A 23255-nucleotide genomic window follows, 5' to 3' on the forward strand; every position below is an offset into this window, starting at 1 on the left:
GTGGTGGGGGATCGGGTGGGGGACGGGTAGGGGTGGGAGACAGCGAGTTAATCACAATTATTTACGGTATTTATTCTTTCTCTCCCTTCTTCCCCATCTGTATGAGGAACTAGCCACTTCCTGATAAACATTGGGAATAACAACAACACAAGGAAAAGTTGTATATGTAAACGTAAATAGTATATAAGAATTACGGACGATGAAAATATTATTATTTTATTTATTTTTGTTCCTGTTCTTGTGTGTGTGTGTGTGTGTGTGTGTGTGTGTGTGTGTGTGTGTGTGTGTGTGTGTAATTAGGAAACAATACACACAAGTAATCACATCTAATGAACCCTCGATATAACGGACATTCATCTCTATATAGTCCCTTAAATAGAGGTTTTAATCTTTTACAAACATCAATATAAACTATATTTTATTTTTTAGCACTTTCTTCCCCCAATTTTTCCCCCATAAGAGTTAGAACTTATACAGAACACTACAGAAGACTACAGAAGACTACAGAACACTAAAGAACACTACTGAACACTACAGAACACTACTGAACACTATAGAACACTACAGAACACTACAGAACACTACAGAACACTACTGAACACTACAGAACACTTATTTGAGCAGTCTCGCCGACCCATCCCTGCAGGCACTCACAACGACCAAGCACACATGACCCATGGTTGGTACAGTCGCTGGGACACGCTGATTGGAGGTCAGGTTCCTCCCCTAGATGAAGCTCCACCTGTGACGACCAGAATAACAATTAATAAGGAGACCTGTGGTGGTGGTGGTGGTGGTGGTGGTGGTGGTGGTGGTGGTGGTGGTGATGATGATGATGATGATGATGATGATGATGATGATGATGATGATGATGATGATGATGATGATAGTGGAGACATCCTCGAATTAGAACAAGTTACTAATTAGAGTCAAGACTATTATTATTAAATAGAAATTCCTCCTCCATAATCATAATTACTTGGGAAAGTTATTGTGTTATATATCTCTCTCTCACTCGTTACACTATTTCCTCATTAGTGGTAACACCTGTCAGTCATCTACCTGTACACACACACACACACTGCCAAGACGACAGTTCCCCCGTCCGACACTGTCCTCCTGAACAGTGACTGATACGCCTGTTACCTATCACTATTACGACTAATTGGCTGTTATCACCACACGTCTTATCTAATTCAGGGGGTAAAAGTGGCGCACCTGTCCACCACCTGACATTTAATTAAGATAAATTGTGTGTATAAGAGACTCGGCGGAAGTTCTTGGTGTATCTTGGTATATTGGCTTTCACTGTAGGATGTTCTCGACCCAACAATGGCCGGAGACTCAAGAAGAACCTCGATTTAATTTACGATTTTGACTTGAGATTGGCACAAATGTCAATATTTGTCTTTAATTAATTTGTGAGGCCCTAATTTCACCTTGATTTGGCTCACACCTGACGTATACCTGTCCATCACCTGTCGGAGCTCACAGCTGTGGTGGTGACCAGGAAACAGCCTTATGTGGCCGCCCTCACTCATACCACTACTACCACTAACACCATCACCACCATCACCACCATCATCACCACCATCATCACCACCATCGGTACCGTCTCTACCACACTCACACCACCACCATCGGTACCGTCTCTACCACACTCACAATCAACACACACTGTCTCGGACCTGCCACTTCTTCACTGTCTATCTTTGTGTCAATCTATCTCCAACTAATCATCAATATATCTCTATCTTCCTCTCCTTCTCTGGCTCATACTCACCTCTCTGTACCCCCGTGACGTACCTGCTTCCACCCAATGCCGTCGTTGTAGATGGCCAGGTACCCATACCGGTGTCCAGGTACTCCACCAGGCTGACGTTCACCCCGTGGTCGAATGTGCAAGCCGCGGCCTGGAGAGTGCCGGCAGTGCTAGAGGCTCCTCGACCACCTCCTCCTCCTCCTCCTGCTGCGGCCCCGTCGAAGATTCCTGAAGAAGAAGAAGAAAGGAATATTCATATTAAGTCTTGTGTGATAAATATAATTCCAATAATAGAAACACCATGACGTCAATAGAGTGATAAGCCAAAACATATGAGTCGATGGTCTATACGGAGGTGTTTATGTATCAACAGGTTATAAATTACTGAGTGAGGCTACAAGATATCTCAGGAGGGAGAGTCACCTGGGGAGAGGGTCACCTGGAGGAGGGGGGAGGGTCACCTGGAGGAGGGCTGGAGGAGGGAGGGTCACCTGGGAGGGGGAGGGTCACCTGGAGGAGGGTCACCTGGAGGGTCACCTGGAGGGAGGTCACCTGGAGGAGGGTCACCTGGAGGAGGGGTCACCTGGAGGGTCACCTGGAGGAGGTCACTTGGAGGAGGGAGGGTCACCTGGAGGGAGGTCACTTGGAGGAGGAGGGTCACCTGGAGGAGGGAGGATCACCTGGAGGAGGAGGTCACCTGGAGGAGGAGGTTACCTGGAGGAGGAGGTCACCTGGAGGAGGAGGTCACCTGGAGGAGGAAGGGTCACCTGGAGGGAGGTCACTTGGAGGAGGGAGGTCACCTGGAGGGAGGATCACCTGGAGGAGGAGGATCCTGGAGGAGGAGGTCACCTGGAGGAGGGAGGTCACCTGGAGGAGGGTCACTGGGAGGAGTCACTTAGAGGAGGAGGGTCAACTGGAGGAGAAGGGTCTACCTGGAGGGGGAGAGTCACCTGGAGGTGAAGGAAGTTATGTTGTGGTGTGAGAGTCAAACCTATGATTCAGAATGACCAGCAGTAAATCCCAACTTCTCACAGGTAGGTCACGGCTCAGGAAGTTAAGATGAAATCACCCTACTGTCGCTACACTCACTATAACATACTGTATCATGGACCTTTAGCCTCAAATCACACACACTTCGTAACAGCTCACTGACCCAGTATTAAACAGGTATTTTAGGCGACATCACAACAGGTACTTTCCCACTATTACATAAACCTTCAATTGAAAACAAAAGAACATTTTACACCTCACAACTTGCAGATCATTCTTGCTTGACGTCATTGATCCAACTCGTATTAACTCCACCATATTCCTAGCAGAATCTGTCCTCTTGTCCATACTTGCATCGCCTTCTTCAGAGCGACACAGCCACAGGAGCTCCAGCAGGTTAATACAACGCGTCTTGGGTCCACCGAGTTTGTACCCCGAGAGTGGAGAAACAGATCCGGGAATTCCTAGACTCAAAATATCGAGCTGAAGGAGGTGAGGCGAACAGCTTCCTATGCAGCCACTCATTCTTCCCGTGTGATGTAATTAATATCTTGCAGTGGGGAGGAGGAGGGTGAGGAGAAGGGGGTCAAGGAGGATTATGAGGATAGGGAGGTCGAGGAGGAGGAGAGTCGAGGAGAAGAGTTGGTGGGTCGAGAAGGAGGAGGGATCAAGAGGAGGAGAAGGGAGTCGAGGAGGAGGAGGAGGATGAGGAGAGGCTTCGAAGAGGAGGGGGTCGAGTAGGAGGAGGAATAAACCGACGCGGCCACAAGACCTTCATAAGCTGGTGGAATGCGGCCTCAACTCTTCATAGACGTATTAACAAAGTTTGGGGAGGGGCTGGGGGGGCTGTTTAACTTAATTTAAGTTGAGGGTGAGCCGGAAGCCCCCAGGTACATCCCTTCTGAATAGTTTCCTCCTCAATTAATTCCCGCGGTGCTCACGCATATTTCTCGCGCTACAAAATCCCGACCCGTAATTCCTGAGCTATAAAATCCCAAGAGCCACGATTCCTGAGCTACAAAATCCTGGGAGCCGTAATTCCTGAGCTACAAAATCCTGGGAGCCGTAATTCCTGAGCTACAAAATCTTGGGAGCCGTAATTCTTGAGCTACAAAATCCTGGGAGCCGTGATTCCTGAGCCACGAAATCCTTAGAGAGAATCATACGTTCACTCAAGACGTAACTCACAAAAAACGTAACTCACTGAAGACGTAACTCACAAAAGACGTAACTCACTCAAGACGTAACTCACAAAAGACGTAACTCACAAAAGACGTTCATTCAAGAATAAAAATTAACTTAATCATAAAAGGTTCAAATTTACACAGCCATCCAGGGCCACAATGGAACCTACTCCCTTGAGACTTGACTTACTACCAAACACTCAACTCTGTCTCGTAAACAAGTGTATACCAGACCAAGTGTTTTTCAGGCCAAGTGTCTTTGAGGCCACACACTTGGGAATAAGATTGTTGTCGAGAGATAGAAGAGATCTAATTGTTGCAGCTCTCATAGGATCTTTTAGTCGAGTTCTGGGATATTTGACCTGACCTACAATGAGTTCTGGGATATTTGACCTGATCTACAATGAGTTCTGGGATATTTGACCTGGCTTACAATGAGTTCTGGGGATATTTGACTTGACCCACAATGAGTTCTGGGGATATTTGACCTGATCTACAATGAGTTCTGGGGATATTTGACCTGACCTACAATGAGTTCTGGGATATTTGACCTGGCGTACAATGAGTTCTGGGGATATTTGACTTGACCTACAATGAGTTCTGGGATATTTGACCTGACCTACAATGAGTTCTGGGATATTTGACCTGGCTTACAATGAGTTCTGGGATATTTGACTTGACCCACAATGAGTTCTGGGGATATTTGACCTGATCTACAATGAGTTCTGGGGATATTTGACCTGACCTACAATGAGTTCTGGGATATTTGACCTGGCGTACAATGAGTTCTGGGGATATTTGACTTGACCTACAATGAGTTCTGGGGATATTTGACCTGACCTACAATGAGTTCTGGGATATTTGACCTGGCTTACAATGAGTTCTGGGATATTTGACCTGGCTTACAAAGAGTTCTGGGATATTTGACCTGATCTACAATGAGTTCTGGGATATTTGACCTGACCTACAATGAGTTCTGGGATATTTGACCTACAATGTTATCAAATTAGAACTTACACTGTATCTTGTGTTCATTTTGTTCACTCCTAGACAAAAACCTATTCCTCTACGTCAAAATTTGTTCAAAGTTCAATAATGGCAGCTCATCTATAATCGCGTATAATGTATCTTCTTCTCATTTACCTAATCTAACCAAACCTAACCTAAGCAGAACCTAACCACAACCTAACCCAACCAAAACCTAACCAATATATTTTCTTCAGTTATAGGGAAGATTACGATTGACCTGACCAATTATAAAAATCACTCAATTCACTGCAGAAGCCCCTCTCCCCTCCTCTCCTCATCCCCACTCCCCTCCTTCTCCGTTCTCTCCCTCCCCCACCTTTCTCCACCTACCCCCTCCCTTCCCCACCCCCCACCTCTCAATTCCCCGCCTCCCTCCCCCAACACAACAAAAAACGGAGGAGTGGGGAGCCATAAGCGGATTCTGTTGGCTTCTAAGAACGTGAAGCAGAAAATGGGAATACCAATATTTATTTTACGCTGACCTACGTAATTTTTTAGAAAGGAAGAAGGTAGGGGTTGAGGGGGGGAGTTGGGGGGGTTGAGGGGGGAGTTGGGGGGTTAGGAGGGGGTGTTTCGGGAGAATTAGGGGAGAGGGGGGAGGTTCTATCCAGCTGCCATCATCCCCACCATCCCCAAGCTCCAATCGTCCTATAAGATAACCTAACCTAACCTAATCTAACCTAACCTAATCTAACCTAACCTAACCTAACCTAATCTAACCTAACCAGGCACTCTTCTCAACACCCGAAGGAATTCTTACTTGATACACTCGAGACACTTCCTACAGATACACTCACACAAGACCCTCAACACCACAACTACTCACAGGTGTGTTCTTGGCCTCCGTCTCTGATTTCGTCTTCAGGAGATCATCTAGATCGTCCTTGAGAGCGTGGTCGAGGTCGAGGTGGTGGCCACGGAGGTAAGGGTAAACCTCGATCACGTCCTGTAGTGTGTCTGAGGGCGACGTCACCGCTTCAGGAGTGTCACCTGCCTCGCTAGTACCTGTTCTGGGATCCTGTGGGAGAGAGACGGTGTTTCAGATCCTAATGTTGTGATCGATCAGCTCACCCCCCCCCCCTTTATTCTAGTCATTTATTTGTAACAATAAAAACTCTTGTGATAAATGAGATAAATACTGGAAATGGTCAAATAAATGGAAATTTCACGTGTGTGTGTGTGTGTGTTTATACGTACACATACATACATACACGTATTTATCTATTTATCTATCTGTTTACACTACAAATACCAAAGTTTGTCATTACAGCCAAATTCAGTTTTTGTGTTTGTGTTCGGGAGGTGGACCAGACAGGCCACATCAATCACCCCCAGCACAAACATTACCCTAATAACATTTGGACGTCATTTGCCAGTGTCGGGATTAGTGTTTGTCGCAATAACAACTGTGTAATTTATTGCAATCACCGGATGCTCCCCCCTTCTACCGTATGTTTGTATGTATACGTGTGTGAATGTACGAACGTACGTTTGTTTATGTACAAATGTCGAATGTACTGATGGTACGGTTGGGTTAAGTACACTTGTGGATAAATGAGCTTGGCCTGCATCTGTGGCCAGCTTCTTGGTTGTGGCCCTGGCCAACCATTAACCGAATTGACGTGCCATTTGCCTATTGAACTATTAAGCCTGCCTGTTGGCCCGTCCTGGCCCCAACTACTTACCCACTTGGCTTCCCTCTTGGCCCGTCCTGGCCGGCCGCTCTTAATGAACTCGACAAAGTCATACTGGGTGATGGTGGGCGCCACGTTCCTCCTCCCGAAGATGGCCAGGTGCGCCGTCCGTGGCACAGTCAAGTTGAACCTGTGGGGGGAAGTACTGTACGTGAGCCGGAGAGAACGTGAGGAGGGAACTTGAAGAACATTCAGTCAGTAAATGAACAATTAAATCTATAAGTTAATATTGTCAAGAGTGTAGCGCCATCAAGCGTGTCCAAGTTCTACTCACAAGAGAACATAATTATTGTGACCATCAGAAGACAACAACAGGCGAACGAACAAAAAGTTATGTCAACAACACATCCCACACACTGTTGTTCATACTTCATGTGCTTCACTCACCGGGGTCTTATGGCAACTATAGTGCTTCACTCACCAGGGTCTTATGGCAACTATAGTGCTTCACTCACCGGGGTCTTGTGGCAACTATAGTGCTTCACTCACCAGGGTCTTATGGCAACTATAGTGCTTCACTCACAGGGGTCTTATAGCAACTATAGTGCTTCACTCACCAGGGTCTTATGGCAACTATAGTGCTTCACTCACCAGGGTCTTATGGCAACTATAGTGCTTCACTCACCGGGGTCTTGTGGCAACTATAGTGCTTCACTCACCAGGGTCTTATGGCAACTATAGTGCTTCACTCACAGGGGTCTTATGGCAACTATAGTGCTTCACTCACCGGGGTCTTATAGCAACTCTGAGTCTTAGATTCTACACTGGACCACATTTTCTAATACCTAAATAAAGAACAGTGTTTGGGTCGCTTATCATCCAAAAATAATATAAACACTTAATAAAGAAAATGTACACAAGGGAGGGGAGACTATGATATATATATATTTTCTATAATATCCAAATAGGATCTATCATTTTATCATTACAAATGTATATACGTAACACCCGTGGAATGTTAAAAATGTGTTTTCAGGGATACTAGCAGCAATAACAGCTCAATACACGGCTTATTCACTCAATTGTACATAGTGAAGAATGTATACAGTGTCGTGAGTGTGACTTATTTGTTGACGATTAATATTATCATAAATTAACTATTACTTTACAAGATCATAATTTATTGTTGTCTCCTTTAAGTAAATACAGTGACATCAAAAAAGAAAGGCTAGAATTTAATATAGTCATTTAAAATTTGTTTTTATTTTTTGTTTACTCTGTAATAAAAAAAAAACTTGTTTGTCACATTATTGAGTTGTTAGAAAGATATGCTGGCACTTGACGACTACCTCCCACCTCTCCCCTCCCCACAACCTCTCCTCTCCCCACCACCTCCCCTTGATCTTATCCCTCTCCACTAACCTCTACCTTTCCCCTCGTCCCTCCTCCCTCTCTACAACCTCACGAAACCCCTCCACTCCACCTCCTCCTCCAACCTCTTCTCATCCAATCACCTTCCTCAACTCCCCAACTCCCCCCACATCCACCCTCCACACCCTTCCCCTCCACCTGTTATTACCTCCCCACCCTTCCCTTCCACCCTCCACCCACCACCTACCTCATGAACGTGGGTTGCTTCACTTCAAACTGGGCGTTCCAGTAGCCTCTAGGAGCGATCTTGTTCACGTAGCGTCGGTTCAGGTCACGTAGGCGTGTTAGCTCCGTGCCGCCCGTGTCTGGTTTGGGCGGCCGAGCCAGGGTGGTGGTCAATGGCGGTGAGTACGCTGTGGGGGAGAGAGAGAGAGGGAGTGAGTGTGAGAGAGAGAGAGAGAGAGAGAGAGAGAGAGAGAGAGAGAGAGAGAGAGAGAGAGAGAGAGAGAGAGAGAGAGAGAGAGAGAGAGAGAGAGAGAGAGAGAGAGAGAGACAGTTTACAAAAATTGAAAGGAAAAAGTTAAAAACACAAATAAAAGATAAAAAAAGATCTAAGTTGTAAAGATAATCAGAGGGACAATACATATATCAAAAGGTGTTCTATAAACGCGAGGCTTGAGTGTGTTACTAAATCCGTCTTCATCGCGGATTCTGATGCAGGAACTTGTGACGTCAGAGCCACCTAACAACCACCACCTACACGACTCACAACAAACAAAAGAACATCACAAAAATCAAAACAGAATTTCTACCATAACAATAAGGTCTTGACTGTATATATAATTTAGTCATATTGATTCACACACACACACACACACACACACACACACACACACACACACACACACACACACCATCCATCCATCCATCAATCAATCATCCAACAACTCGACGCCATGCTATCCTCTCATGCACGCACATCCAAAAAATAAATGATAAAACTCCTTTCTAAGAATCTATACATGTAAAAAAAAATCATATAAATATAATTGAATCCGAAAATTACCATCATTATCATAGTTAATATTACTTATAACTCTATTAATTGTGTTATTAATCCTATGATATTGTGAGTCACTATTCCCTCTATTATTTACGGTGATATACAGTATATCTAGTTATATATAATGAAAAGGTAATATATAATTATTATAATAAACTCAACCCGACACTAATGCTATATTCAAAACAATGCTAATAATAATTTTACATACATACCCTGTACATACATACATACATAACATATAGAAGTGTGTGTGTGTGTGTGTGTGTGTTGTGTGGAGCTGTGAGTTTAGTGTGTTCTGAGGAAAACTTTCACCATCTCAAAAGACTCGAGCAAGATTTCATAAGACGGCTTTTCAGAAATATATGAAATTTAGATGGAAATTCGTTCCTTCATACACACACGTCCTTCAATCACACGCACCCTACCACACGTCCTTCAATCATACGCACCCACCACACGTCCTTCAATCATACGCACCCTACCACACCGTCCTTCAATCACACGCACCCTACCACACACGTCCTTCAATCATACGCACCCTACCACACACGTCCTTCAATCACACGCACCCACCACACGTCCTTCAATCACACGCACCCTACCACACACGTCCTTCAATCATACGCACCCTACCACACACGTCCTTCAATCACACGCACCCTCCACACGTCCTTCAATCATACGCACCTACCACACACCTCTTCAATCATACGCACCCTACCACACACCCTTCAATCATACGCACCCTACCACACACGTCCTTCAATCATACGCACCCTACCACATAGTCCTTCAATCATACGCACTTACCACACACGTCCTTCAATCACACGCACCTACCACACGTCCTTCAATCATACGCACCCTACCACACGGTCCTTCAATCATACGCACCCTACCACACACGTCCTTCAATCATACGCACCCTACCACACGTCCTTCCTTCCAATCATGCACCCTACCACACACGTCCTTCAATCATACGCACCCTACCACACACGTCCTTCAATCATACGCACCCTACCACACACACCTTCAATCACACACCCTACCACACACGTCCTTCAATCATACGCACCCTACCACACCCTTTCAATCATACGCACCCTACCACACACCCCTTCAATCACACGCACCTACCACACCTCTTCAATCACACGCACCCTACCACACGTCCTTCAATACGCACCCTACCACACACGTCCTTCAATCACACGCACCCTACACACACGTCCTTCAATCATACGCACCCTACCACACACCTCCTTCAATCACACGCACCTACCACACACGTCCTTCAATCACACGCACCCTACCACACACCCTTCAATCACACGCACCCTACCCCACACACACACCTCAGCTCAAGAAACACCAAGACGTCACCAGGACACAATTAAGATGATCGAGGGAAAGTGAAAGACACACCGCACCTCACTACCTGTAACAACATCGTCTCTTGTATACCTATGTTGGCGTGAAGAACCGACACACAAAGAGCGGGAGGAGAGCAGCGATTTTACTCTCTCTCTCTCTCTCTCTCTCTCTTCTCTCTCTCTCTCTCTCTCTCTCTCTCTCTCTCTCTCTCTCCGCCCACCTGGGAAGACGTGGCCCGGGGCTTAACGAGACGAGATTAAGATGGGCGAGCGAGGGCGGAGGGGGATGATGATGAGAGGGCGGAGAGGGAGGAGAGGGAAATGATGATGAGAGAGCGGAGAGGGAGATGATGATGAGAGCGGAGAGGGAGATGATGAGAGGGCGGAGAGGGAGATGATGATGATGAGAGGTCGAGAGGGAAATGATGGATGAGAGAGCGGAGAGGATGATGAGAGGGCGGAGAGGGAGATGATGATGAGAGGGCGGAGAGGGAGATGATGATGAGGGCAGAGAGAGAGATGACGATGAGGGCGGAGGGAGATGAGAGAGGAGGAGGGACAATAAAGTTAAGGAAATAAGAATAATCAAACACACAACGAGAACAAGAGGAAAAAAAACAAACACAGACAACGAGGGACAGGAGGATAAAACAAACACACACGAGGACAACAGAGGATAAAACAAACACAGACGAGGACAACAGAGGACAACATTACCAAGACAGAATAAAAGAGTGAGGAAAGGTATATGAGGGCGGCCTTATGTGGGGATGAAGACCATTGTCGGGGCCCAGCTTGATTGTACTACTGCCAGCGACACTTTCCTACTGCCGGTGACACTCTCCTACTGCCGGTGACACTCTCCTACTGCCGGTGACACTTCCCACTGCCGGTGACACTCTCCTACTGCCGGCGACACTCCCTACGCGACACTTTCCTACTGCCGGCGACACTCTCCTACTGCCGGTGACACTCTCCTACTGCCGGTGACACTCTACTACTGCCGGCGACACTCTCCTAGTGCCGGCGACACTCTCCTACTGCCGATGACACTCTCCTACTGCCGGCGACACTCTCCTACTGCCGGTGACACTCTCCTACTGCCGGTGACACCTCCCTACTGCCGGTGACACTCCTACTGCCGGTGACACCTCCTACTGCCGGTGACCTCCTACTGCCCTGTCCTCACCTCCTACTGCCGGCGACACTCTCCGCCGGCTGGACACTCTCCTACTGCCGGTGACACTCCTACTGCCGGTGACACTCTCCTACTGCCGGCGACACTCTCCTACTGCCGGCACACTCCTACTGCCCTGTCCTCACCTCCTACTGCCGGCGACACTCTCCTACTGCCGGTGACACTCTCCTACTGCCGGCGACACCTCCCACTGCCGGCGACACTCCTCACTGCCCTGCCCTCACTCTCCTACTGCCGGCGACACTCTCCTACTGCCGGTGACACTCCTACTGCCGGTGACACTCTCCTACTGCCGGCGACACTCTCCTACTGCCGGTGACACTTACTACTGCCGGCGACACTCTCCTACTGCCGGTGACACTCTCCTACTGCCGGCGACACTCTCCTACTGCCGGCGACACCTCCTACTGCCGGTGACACCTCCTACTGCCGACACTCTACTACTGCCGGTGACACTCTCCCACTGTCGGTGACACTCTCCTACTGCCGGCGACACTCTCCTACTGCCGGCGACACTCTCCTAGTGCCGGCGACACTCTCCTACTGCCGATGACACTCCACTGCCGGCGACACCTCCTACTGCCCTGCCCTCACCTCCTACTGCCGGCGACACTCCGCGACATCTCCTACTGCCCCCTACGCCGGCGACACCTCCTACTGCCCTGCCCTCACTTCCTACTGCCGGCGACACTCTCCCTCTGGGTGACACTCTCCTACTGCCGGTGACACTCCTGCCGGCGACCTCCTCCGTGACACTCTACTACTGCGGCGACACTCCCTGCCGGTGACACTCCTACGCGCACTCTCCACGCCGGCACACTCCTACTGCCGGCGACACTCTCCTACTGCCGGCGACACTTCCTACTGCGGGACCTCCTCTGCCGCCCTCACCTCCTACTGCCGGGCTCCGGCGACACTCCTACTGCCGGCGACACTCTCCTACTGCCGGCGACACTCTCCACTGCCGGCGACACCTCCTACTGCCCTGCCCCTCACTCTCCTACTGCCGACGACACTCTCCTACTGCCGGCGACACTCTCCTACTGCCGGCGACACTCTCCTACTGCCGGCGACACTCTCCTACTGCCGACGACACTCTCCTACTGTCTGCCCTCACTCTCCTACTGCCGACGACACTCCTACTGCCCTGCCCCTACCTCATTATAGCTTAATGACGTTCTCTCAGGCCCAGAGAGAGAGAGAGAGAGAGAGAGAGAGAGAGAGAGAGGAGAGAGAGAGAGAGAGAGAGAAGAGGAGTGTGTGTTGGTTGGTTATGGTGATTGAGAGTGTGTTGGAGGAGGGAAGGAGGAAGAAATACATAAGAATGAAAATGATAAATGAGGAAGAGGCAAAGAAGAGAAAACGAACGAAGAGAGAAGGAATAAAGAGAGAGAATAAAGGTGGTGGGAAGAGATATGAGAAAGACAGGTGTTTCCCCAGGATGAAAGACTCCAGTAATTCGAGACCCGTGGGAATAAAAAGATGAATCTTGGCATAGAATGACAAATATGAGTGGACAATAAAAGCAGATGGGATGATACGGGAGAGAGAGAGAGAGAGAGAGAGAGAGAGAGAGAGAGAGAGAGAGAGAGAGAGAGAGAGAGAGAGGGTAGATCAGTAGGGTATGAGGCTGAAACTGTTGATATACTCCAGCATACTCAATTTCCTAGGGCTGTGGGGGTAAAGGAGGGACACATACGATTTATATACAGGTATAATATATAAAGTATAGGTATAGGAAAATACAACACCAGTAAAATTACACTAAACCCGTTCCAATACCACAATATATACAGTTTATATAGAAAAGAATACAACAATACAAACAGTTTACATAGAAAAGATTAACAGATATATACAGCTGATGAAATATTTTGGGTACGAACTTTGCACATATAATAATAATAATAATAATAATAATAATAATAATAATAATAATAATAATAATAATAATAATAATAATAATAATAATAATAGGTTTCAAGCTTACGGTACCAGGAAGGGAAGATACACCAACCTCAATTTAATTTTCTCTCTTCCTGCCTTTTATCTAATTTTCTTTTGCTTCTATTATCTATTAAGAACGAAAATGAACTAGTGAATATGTATTAAATAAAGAAAATGAAAAATAGCCATAGGTTGTCCCTATAGTGGAGATGTGTGTGTGTGTGTGTTTGTGTTCTGGAGGCGGCCATACTCTCTCTCTCTCTCTCTCTCTCTCTCTCTCTCTCTCTCTCTCTCTCTTCCTACTCCTCTTTCCTCTCTCTCTCTACTCCTCTTCCCTCACCCTCCTCCTAAATCATCTTACTCCTTCGCTGTTCTAAAGCTGTACCCGTCAGCTGATCCACTCGGCTGCTGTGGTGTGCAGCAGTGGCGGTGTCGTCTCCCCTACCTCCCCCTCCACCCCCCCCTTCAGCTCCCTCCCTTCCCCTCCCCCCCCAGCTAGCCGAGACCCAGGTAAATGAAACAATGAATTTTAATCACATAATCTCCTTAGGACTCACCTGAATGCACTTTCTAATTAGGCTTTACCTGTCCACTCGGTAAAAAAGTTCGTCAGCTAACTGTCCATCTCCTCCCGTGACACCTGAGGCTCTTTCCTCATCTGCCTTATCCCTCATACCTGCGCCTCAACCCTCACACATACCCCTCATTCCTTATACCTACACTTTATCAACTATGCCAGAGATAATAATATTCACAGATGCTGATAAAATATAAAATGTCAAGGTAAATTATTCAAAAAAAAAAAATGAATAAGAAAATAAAAGATGTGTTGAGAATTTTTATCCATTCTCAATTTTAAGACAAAAGAAGCTATTTATTTTGTCTAGCTATTTATTACCAGCTATTTAGTACTAGCTTTTATGTGGCAGAAATATACCGTTAGTAGTAGGGTAGACATTAGTTAAATTAGGTTAGGTTAGGTTATATTAGGTTAATTTAGGTTTGGTTACATTAAGTTACATTAGGTTACATCAGGTTAAGTTCAGCTAATGTACAAAACAATGGCATAAACTAAACTAAAAAAGTAATAAGCCTGCGGAATAAGCCAAATAACTGCGGCACAGACTAGCAAAACTGCGGCATAGATTAGCACATCTGGAATACTGACCAATAATTCTATGTAAAGACGAGGTTATCACAGTATATACAAATAGCAACACGAACTAATAAAAACTGCGGGAGAAACTAGCAAATCTGCGGTTACCGTAGATACCAGTAAAAATTGTGGCAGAAACTAGCAAAAGTTGCCGCTAAAACAGCAAAACGTAGCAATATTGCGGCAGACACTAGCAAATTGTAGCAGAGACTAGCAAAGCTGTTAGCAAAAACTGCAGCCAAAATTAGCAAAACTGCGACACAACCTAGGAAAACTACTCACCAAACTAGCAAACTGTGGCAACAATTAGTAAAAACCGAGGCAAAAACTAGTCGCGCTGCGTCTTAAACTAGCAAAACTGCAGCAGTTACTAGAAAACTATAGCATCAATTATTAAAATCTGTATCTCAAACTAGCAAACCTGCGGCACAAACTAACAAAACTGCGGCACACACACTAGTCATTTCCAGCACAAACTAGCAAAACTGCGGCACACACACTAGTCATTTCCAGCACAAACTAGCAAAACTGCGGCACACACTACAAAATTGCAGTAAAAATTAGCAAAACTGCGGCACATACACAAGCAAATTGCAGTACAAATTAGCAAAACTGCGGCAGACACTTGGTATAAACTGCGGCAGACACTTCGTAAAAACTGCGGCAGACTTAAACAATGGGTAGACATACCTTGATGATCCTCTGGTCGAACTGGGGAGATGGAGAGAGTGGTCAGGGTAGTAGTAGTAGTAGTAGTAGTAGTAGTAGTAGTAGTAGTAGTAGTAGTAGTAGTAGTAGTAGTAGTAGTAAAAGAGCAGTAGTTAATAGTTCTTGTAAATAGTATAAAAAGTTATAGTATTAGCCAACAACAATATTAGCAGTATGGTTATAATAGTAGCTAATAGTATAGGCAATAGTAGTAGCCGTAATTAGTCTTTAGTAGCGTGAATAGTAGTAAGTACAATAGTAGCAGTTGTACAATAATAATAATAATAATAACCCGGGGACATACGAGTATTATTTAGTTCATTCTAATATATTTTTCCAAGAGTGATTTTTGAGAGTCCGTGTTCTCTCGTCCGCTACAACACAGTTACCCCAGAAAATTGTGTGGCTGGGGCGGACAGAATGGTGCTGCTCTCTAAACCCTTGTCTGTCTGTCTGTCTGTCTGTCTGTCTGTCTGTTATGATTAATAAGGTGATATGAGAAACACCTCTAAATACAGGGTCATTACTCATTAACACCTGAGCTGCTCTCGACAGGTAATGAGTCTAAAAAAAAATCATCTCATGATAAAACACTAAGTTGGGTCCTGCAGGTGAGTGGCCAGGTGAGTACCTCTTGGGTTGGGATAGGGTGAGGGGGGGGGGGAGGGAGAGGGAGGAGGGGGAAGGAGGGGAGGGGTGAAGGAGAGGGGAGGGAGGACACCAGAGAAAATGAGAACCGAAAACGAGGGTCCCAAAATAACTCGATTCCCTCCATCCCTCCCCCTCCTTTCTCTTCCTCCTCCTTCTTCTACCTCCCCCTTCTCCATCATTCCCCTTCTCCTCCTTCCTCCCCTTCTCCTCCTTCCTCCCCTTCTCCTCCTTCCTCTCCTTCCTTTCTTCCTCCTTCCTCCCACTTCTCCAATGAAGGGAAACTTGTGTATTCCTGCAGTTTTGTGAGAGAACGAGTTGGGTGGCTTTATCAGGAGAGAGAGAGAGAGAGAGAGAGAGAGAGAGAGAGAGAGAGAGAGAGAGAGAGAGAGAGAGAACAGTGGCCACCAAAACTTCATAATCCAGCTAAGTCCCCTGAAGTGAGGATGACCAGAGAGGGTGACTGGTATAACCTGCTACTGAGACTACCTGAATTATGTAAATCTCCCTTTTCTCCCTTCCTCCCTGATATTTTTCCTTCCTTCCTTCTTTCCTGGTACATTTATTCCCTTCCAGCTACCCTTTCCACTTTTGCAATTCCATCCTCCTTCCTTCCAATCTCCGTCCTTCCCTTCAAACCACCTTTCTATCCCTTCCTTCCTCCCTCGTTTTCCTTCTCTCCTCTTTCATTTTTCTTTCGTTCGTGCTATTAATAAATCTCTCTCTCTCTCTCACTCTCTCTCTCTCTCTGTCTCTCTCTCCTCCTTTCTCCCAGTCTACCTAGCCAACTCTCCCTCCCCTTTTCTCCCCATCATCCCCCTACTTCCCCCCCCCTACCTTCTCTCCTCCCCGTACCCTACTTCATGTTCCTTGCCTCCCCTCACTTCCTCCCCTCCCTCCCCCTCTCCCTCATACCCCTTAACCGGCTTATCTCCGGGTGTGTGTGTGGGGGAGGGTGGGGGTTGGAGGGAGGGGGAGGTTGAGACAAGGCGGCCAGTCCCCCTACTTAACCCAAGGAACGAGAGAGACGTTTAGGCAGACACACGGACAAAAGTCTCTCTCTCGGGAACCCCCAAAATTTAATAAAATCTTGGGTAGTTAAGATAACGTAAACAACTTGCCTGTGTAAATAAAAGTATCTTGTTTGTCTTTGTTTGTTTGTTGATTTGTTTAGATTATATTTGTTTGTTTTCAGTGTTTGTTTTGGTCTCTGTGTGTTGTTTGTTTTTCTCAGGACACAGACAGACAGACAGACAGACAGACAGACAGACAGACGAACAGTTAATCGGATAATCGGAATAAAAGACAAAAACAAAGACTACATAATTGCTTCCCTGGACATTTTTTTCCCCCAGGATCATAAACAACAATAATAGTGAGGTCATAAACATACTGGGAATAAAAAATATCCCAAATATTTAAATTGAAGTAATTATCCTTGAATTTCTTATCCTTACCTTAGAAAATGGAGGAATTATGGATAAATACTGACACACACACACACACGAGAGAAAAAGAAAGAATGAAAGAAAGAAAGAAAGAAAGAAACCATGCGAGGAGAGAGAGAGAGAGAGAGAGAGAGAGAGAGAGAGAGAGAGAGCAAACACAATCTGGACAGGAGAAGTCGCCAGCAAGGAGAACAACATGGCCGACTACACGCAGGTATTTCAGCAAACCGAACAAAAACCCGCTAACAAGCACGAACACCTGTCACTAAGCACGCAAGCACGGAGGCAAGCACGCACCGGGCCAACATGTAACTCCTGCATTAAGGAACCACGCAGGTCCAGCAAGCAACCAAGCAAGCAAGTAGACTCACCAACGATAGGAAAATGAATTGTATCAGACTGGTGGTAATAATAATAATAATAATAATAATAATAATAATAATAATAATAATAATAATAATAATAATAACACACAAGCACCGCACACATCACCTGACCTGCAGACACACCTGGCGAAAACAATAATTTAACACAATGAAGTCAAGACCGTTCAATAATCTCTACGTAAACTTAGCACTGAACAACCAATATAATGATCCAACTAGCACTCACACACACACACACACGCACTGACTCTCACTCACTCACTCACACACGTCCTGACTCTCACGCACTCACACACGCACTCACACACGCACTCACTCTCACTCACACACTGCCTGACAACCAAACACTCAACACTCTCTCTTTCTCTCTCTCTCTTTCTCTCTCTAATAAGTGTAATATCACCTTTGTACCCAACAGGTAAAACACGTAGCAAAATCACAGGTGTGTCGAGATAATATACATATTATCTCTTCAACACACCTGTATCTTTTGCACCTGTTTAATTAAGGGTCAGTCCTGAGAGATCAAAGGTGACATGACAATAATTATTAATCCCAGAGACACACTTTAAGCGTCTTCCACACACACACACACACACACTTCTAAAACGCAACTTTCATTAAAACAGCTAATTAAATTTGTATTCTCACAAGTGCTTAATTCTTTTTTTTTATTCTGTTACAAAGGAAACAAAAATATGATTGCATGAAAAAAAACCACACATTCACGAACGATAAAATCTCAATTAAAAACACAATCAGAGGGGAAAATTACACAGAAAACGGGGAAATTCAACAGTGACTTTGCTAATTTTAATAAATCTAACCCAATATTGTGTTTATATCGTGTTAATCTTATCTCCTATTCCCTGGGTCTAATAAAAGTTCCCTAACTACTACTTATATATAGATAAAAATCACTCTTCACTATAGTCTCTCAATAAATAGAAGATAATTAACAATAACATCAAATAACATCGAAAATATGTAATTGACGCCATCCTTAATAACACTAGTGAAAGATTTGTGTTTTATTAATTATTCAAAGAAATTTTACCAATTGGAAATACAAATTGCAAGAATGGGAATATAGATTTATTTTATTGAGTTAATATTCTGACAAACACAAACGTAACGAACGTAGTTATAGAAAACGTGCTAGGAATTATAGAAAACGTGTTAAGAATTATAGAAAACATGGTGATAATTATAGAAAACGTGGTGATAATTATAGAAAACGTGGTGATAATTATAGAAAATAATTATAGTGGTGATAATTATAAAAAACGTGGTGATAATTATAGAAAACGTGTTAAGAATTATAGAAAAAGTGGTGATAATTATAAAAACGTGGTGATAATTATAGAAAACGTGTTAAGAATTATAGAAAAAGTGGTGATAATTATAGAAAACGTGGTGATAATTATAGAAAAAGTGGTGATAATTATAGAAAACGTGCTAGGAACTATAAGGGTAAACTAGTTCACTACAGAGGCTGACGATAAGAAAAATAAAAGCTACAGTAACTCACAGAAACAATGGATGACCTAACAGCACATAAACAAGAGATGTACAACACAAACAATAACTGTACAAGATAAACAAAACCATTCCTTATTAACACCACAGCTTTCCTACATAAACAATAGCTTTTCTAGGTTAACAAAAGCTATCCTACAGAAACAATAACTTGTCTACTATAAATAATTGCTGACTTACATGAACAAGAAGTCGCCCACATATATCAAACATGATTTACATACGACTTATCGAGGTTCCACACACACACACACACACACACACACACACACACACACACAGGAATGTCACCCGGAATCGATTTATTTTAATACATATTACTTTAAATCGATTCAACTCCACAATTTATAAGGTTACTAAAACAATTTACTTATAAACACCCTAGTGATATAAGTACTGTCGTATTTTCAGTAAAGTCAGTGTTTGCAGTGGACAGGTCGGAACACAACGCTCGTCTTCGGTTTTAAGGGTTCGCTGGTTCGAGTCCGGGGTAACACCAGTCGACTCAGGTGTGAACGAGTACCCGAGTCTTGGTGGCGAATACAGACAAGTTACAGTCCCGGTTACAGTGTTTCCTTATGTACTGAAAGGTTAGTATCCAGTATGTTGTATCCACATTTGCCCCCACGGGATCAACTTTCATCAAAAATGTTGAATTATAAACATTATTTCACAAACTCTACACATGAGTTCTATTTCCAGTGAAGTTATGATTTGGTTAATATCTTTAGAATGGTTCAGTGACCGAGTTTTTTTTTTTTGGCTGGTGGGCAGAATTCTAATGAACTCGTATATCAAACAGAAAACGTGATGATTAGATGATTTTGTAACAACACAACACCTTACATAAAAACACACTAGGGACGAGACGTAACCCCAGTCCTAAGATAGTCGACGCATCATGAGTGTTGTGACTGAAGACTGAATATTGGTGGTGGTGGTGGGGTTCAGAGGCTCTTGTATACACACTGTCCACCCCACTACTACTACTACTACTACCACAATCACCACTACCCACCACTAGCACCACCACGAACCAGCATCTCCAAAAGCAGTACCACCAAGGCCCTACACTTACATTAATATTCTCAGAGGCGCGAGATAGCAGCCCCCCGCCAGAAAACTTCTTATCTCATTTTCATATGTGACAACCACTATTCCGGAGAAACATGAACGTAGATATATCATGTACCACGGCATCTCCCCAGCTACCCTCGTCCTTCTCGCTAATCCGGACTCTCTCTTTTTCTCTTATCCGGCCCCACGCGCTCTCTTATCCTGTCTCTATCCCTCTCTTATCCGGTCTCACCCTCTCTTATCCGGCCTCACCCTCTCTTATCCGGTCTGTCTCTCTTATTCTGACTCTATTAGCCTGCCACGCTCTCTTAGTCTGCCTCTCTCTCTCTCTTATCCGGCCTCTCTCTCTTATCCGGCCTCTGTTAGTCCCTCAATAGTCCATTGAGATTTCGGTTGTTTGGAAATATTTCTTCTGTAAGAGTAGATACATTGGAGGACCCGACGGAGGGACGAGGGGGGTTGTAGGAGGAGGGACGAATCTCTGTGTAGGGTGTAGGGTGTATTTGGTCAAGGAAACCCTGTGGTGGGTGTAGGGGGGAGGGTGTAATGTGGGGGAGAAACCCTCTGCGAAGTGTTGGAGATTCACCCACATACTTCAGCCACACTCTATGTTGAGGTCTCACTCCTCCTCCTGGATTACGCTATTGTTTTTCTTTTGTTAAGCTATTTATCACCTTAATTGGCTCTATATAATCACCTGTACATTAATTCTTTTACTGACATACATAAATACAGAGAGAGAGAGAGAGAGAGAGAGAGAGAGCACCCATCTTTAATTAGTAAAGGTAATCAAACGGCAGAACCAACAAGCTCGTTTCCCGATCGTCCACCAGTTGTCGGTGTAAACAAACAGACCAACGAATACACGACTAAACACACCAGCAATAAATGTATAATAATGAAAGATATATAAAGAGGTAATCAACAACAACAATAATAATAATAATGTAAATAAAGTAAATAAATAATAATAAATAATAATAATAATAATAATAATAATAATAATAATAATAATAATAATAATAATAATAATAATAAAACCCAAGACACAAATCGTACCTTAAAATAACAACTTTACAGAATTAATTAATGCGAAAACGACAAACTTTTATCCGGACCCATTAATAACCCCCTGTTATAACACATTCCTGACATCTCCTCCCGGTACAACCCACCTCCCCCCCCGCCCTCAGGTCAGGAAGCCAAGGCCCTGGTTGGCAGATTACCAGTATTATCTCCACCAATTAACGACTTTTCTGACAGATAACGACCGCTCTGAACAATCTCCGCCAATCATCGACGCCCCTGAGGATTCACTGTCATTGTCTCGACCAATTGCAAACGTCCATCTTTCCGACGGCGGGAGGGAAAAATATGAGCCAATTGGGTGATAACCACGAGGTGTGTGTGTGTCAAATAAGTATAACTTTTGGTGATTATTTCTATAACTTAATAAAACAGTTAATACGGTAAATAAAAAAATTGCGTTTCATCTAAGACGTTGATAAGTGTCATAACTTAATAACACTATAACGAAACGAGGTTAAGTTAGGTTAGGTTAGGTTAGGTTAGGTTAGGTTAATTAAGTTAATATTATACCAATGTATTAATTTATTGCTTGAATAGTAATTATCCACATATTAGTCGGTATGATTATAAATACATATATACAAACTAACAGACAGACAGACACCATGCCCCCAGGGTACGAGAGGGAGGAGGACGGTGGTGGTGGAGGAGGGACGGTGGTGGAGGAAGGGACGGCGGCGGCGGTGGTGGAGGAAGGGACGGTGGTGGAGGAAGGGACGGTAGTGGTGGTGGTGGGGACGGTGATGGAGGGTGGTGGAGGAAGGGACGGCGGTGGTGGTGAAGGAGGGACGGTGGTGGTGGTAGAGGAAGGGACGGTGGTGGTGGAGGTGGTGGTGGAGGAAGGGACGGTGGTGGTGGAGGAGGGACGGTGGTGGAGGAAGGACGGTAGTGGTGGTGGTGGGGACGGTGATGGAGGCGGTGGTGGAGGAAGGGACGGCGGTGGTGGTGAAGGAGGGACGGTGGTGGTGGTAGAGGAAGGGTCGGTGGTGGTGGAGGGGACGGTGGTGATGGTGGTAGAGGAAGGACGGCGGTGGTGGTGGTGGAGGAAATGGCGGTGGTGGAGGAAGGGACGGTAGTGGTGGTGGTGGGGACGTTGATGGAAGCGGTGGTGGAGGAAGGACGGTGGTGGTGGTGGTGGTGGTGGTGGAGGAAGGACGTGGTGGTGGAGGAAGGGACGGTGGTGGAGGAAGGGACGGGGTGGAGGAGGGACGGTGGTGGTGGTGGAGGAAGGGACGGTGGTGGTGGTGGAGGAAGGGACGGTGGTGGTGGAGGAGGGACGGTGGTGGAGGAAGGACGGTAGTGGTGGTGGTGGGGACGGTGATGGAGGTGGTGGTGGAGGAAGGGACGGCGGTGGTGAAGGAGGGACGGTGGTGGTGGTGGTAGAGGAAGGGACGGCGGCGGTGGTGGTGGTGGTGGAAGGGACGGTGGTGGTGGAGGGACGGTGGTGGAGGAAGGGACGGTAGTGGTGGTGGTGGAGGGACGGTGGTGGTGGTGGAGGAAGGGACGGTGGTGGAGGAGGGACGGTGGTGGTGGTAGAGGAAGGGACGGTGGTGGTGGAGGGACGGTGGTGATGGTGGTAGAGGAAGGGACGCGGTGGTGGTGGTGGAGGAGTGACGGCGGTGGAGGAAGGGACGGTAGTAGTGGTGG

The 23255-nt window shown here is 45.5% G+C and overlaps 1 protein-coding gene across 3 annotated transcripts in view; it reads right to left on the minus strand.

Annotated features, from left to right (window-relative positions):
- Nucleotides 1-609: 609 nt before the first annotated feature.
- Nucleotides 610-23255, minus strand: part of LOC121854821 (teneurin-3-like) — a 246877-nt gene continuing 224231 nt past the window's right edge. For all 3 annotated transcript variants that reach the window (XM_042349623.1, XM_042349624.1, XM_042349621.1), the window contains 5 exons: nt 8218-8383; nt 6651-6789; nt 5792-5983; nt 1807-1990; nt 610-742 (listed from right to left, as the gene is read on the minus strand). In XM_042349623.1, coding sequence (XP_042205557.1) covers nt 1883-1990; nt 5792-5983; nt 6651-6789; nt 8218-8383 — 605 coding nt within the window. In that variant the 3' untranslated portion in view covers nt 610-742; nt 1807-1882. The remainder of the gene's footprint in view (nt 743-1806; nt 1991-5791; nt 5984-6650; nt 6790-8217; nt 8384-23255) is intronic.

The sequence above is a fragment of the Homarus americanus genome, unplaced genomic scaffold (genome assembly GCF_018991925.1).
Source record: "Homarus americanus isolate GMGI-L3 unplaced genomic scaffold, GMGI_Hamer_2.0 scaffold55281, whole genome shotgun sequence".
Taxonomy (NCBI): Eukaryota; Metazoa; Arthropoda; class Malacostraca; order Decapoda; family Nephropidae; genus Homarus; species Homarus americanus.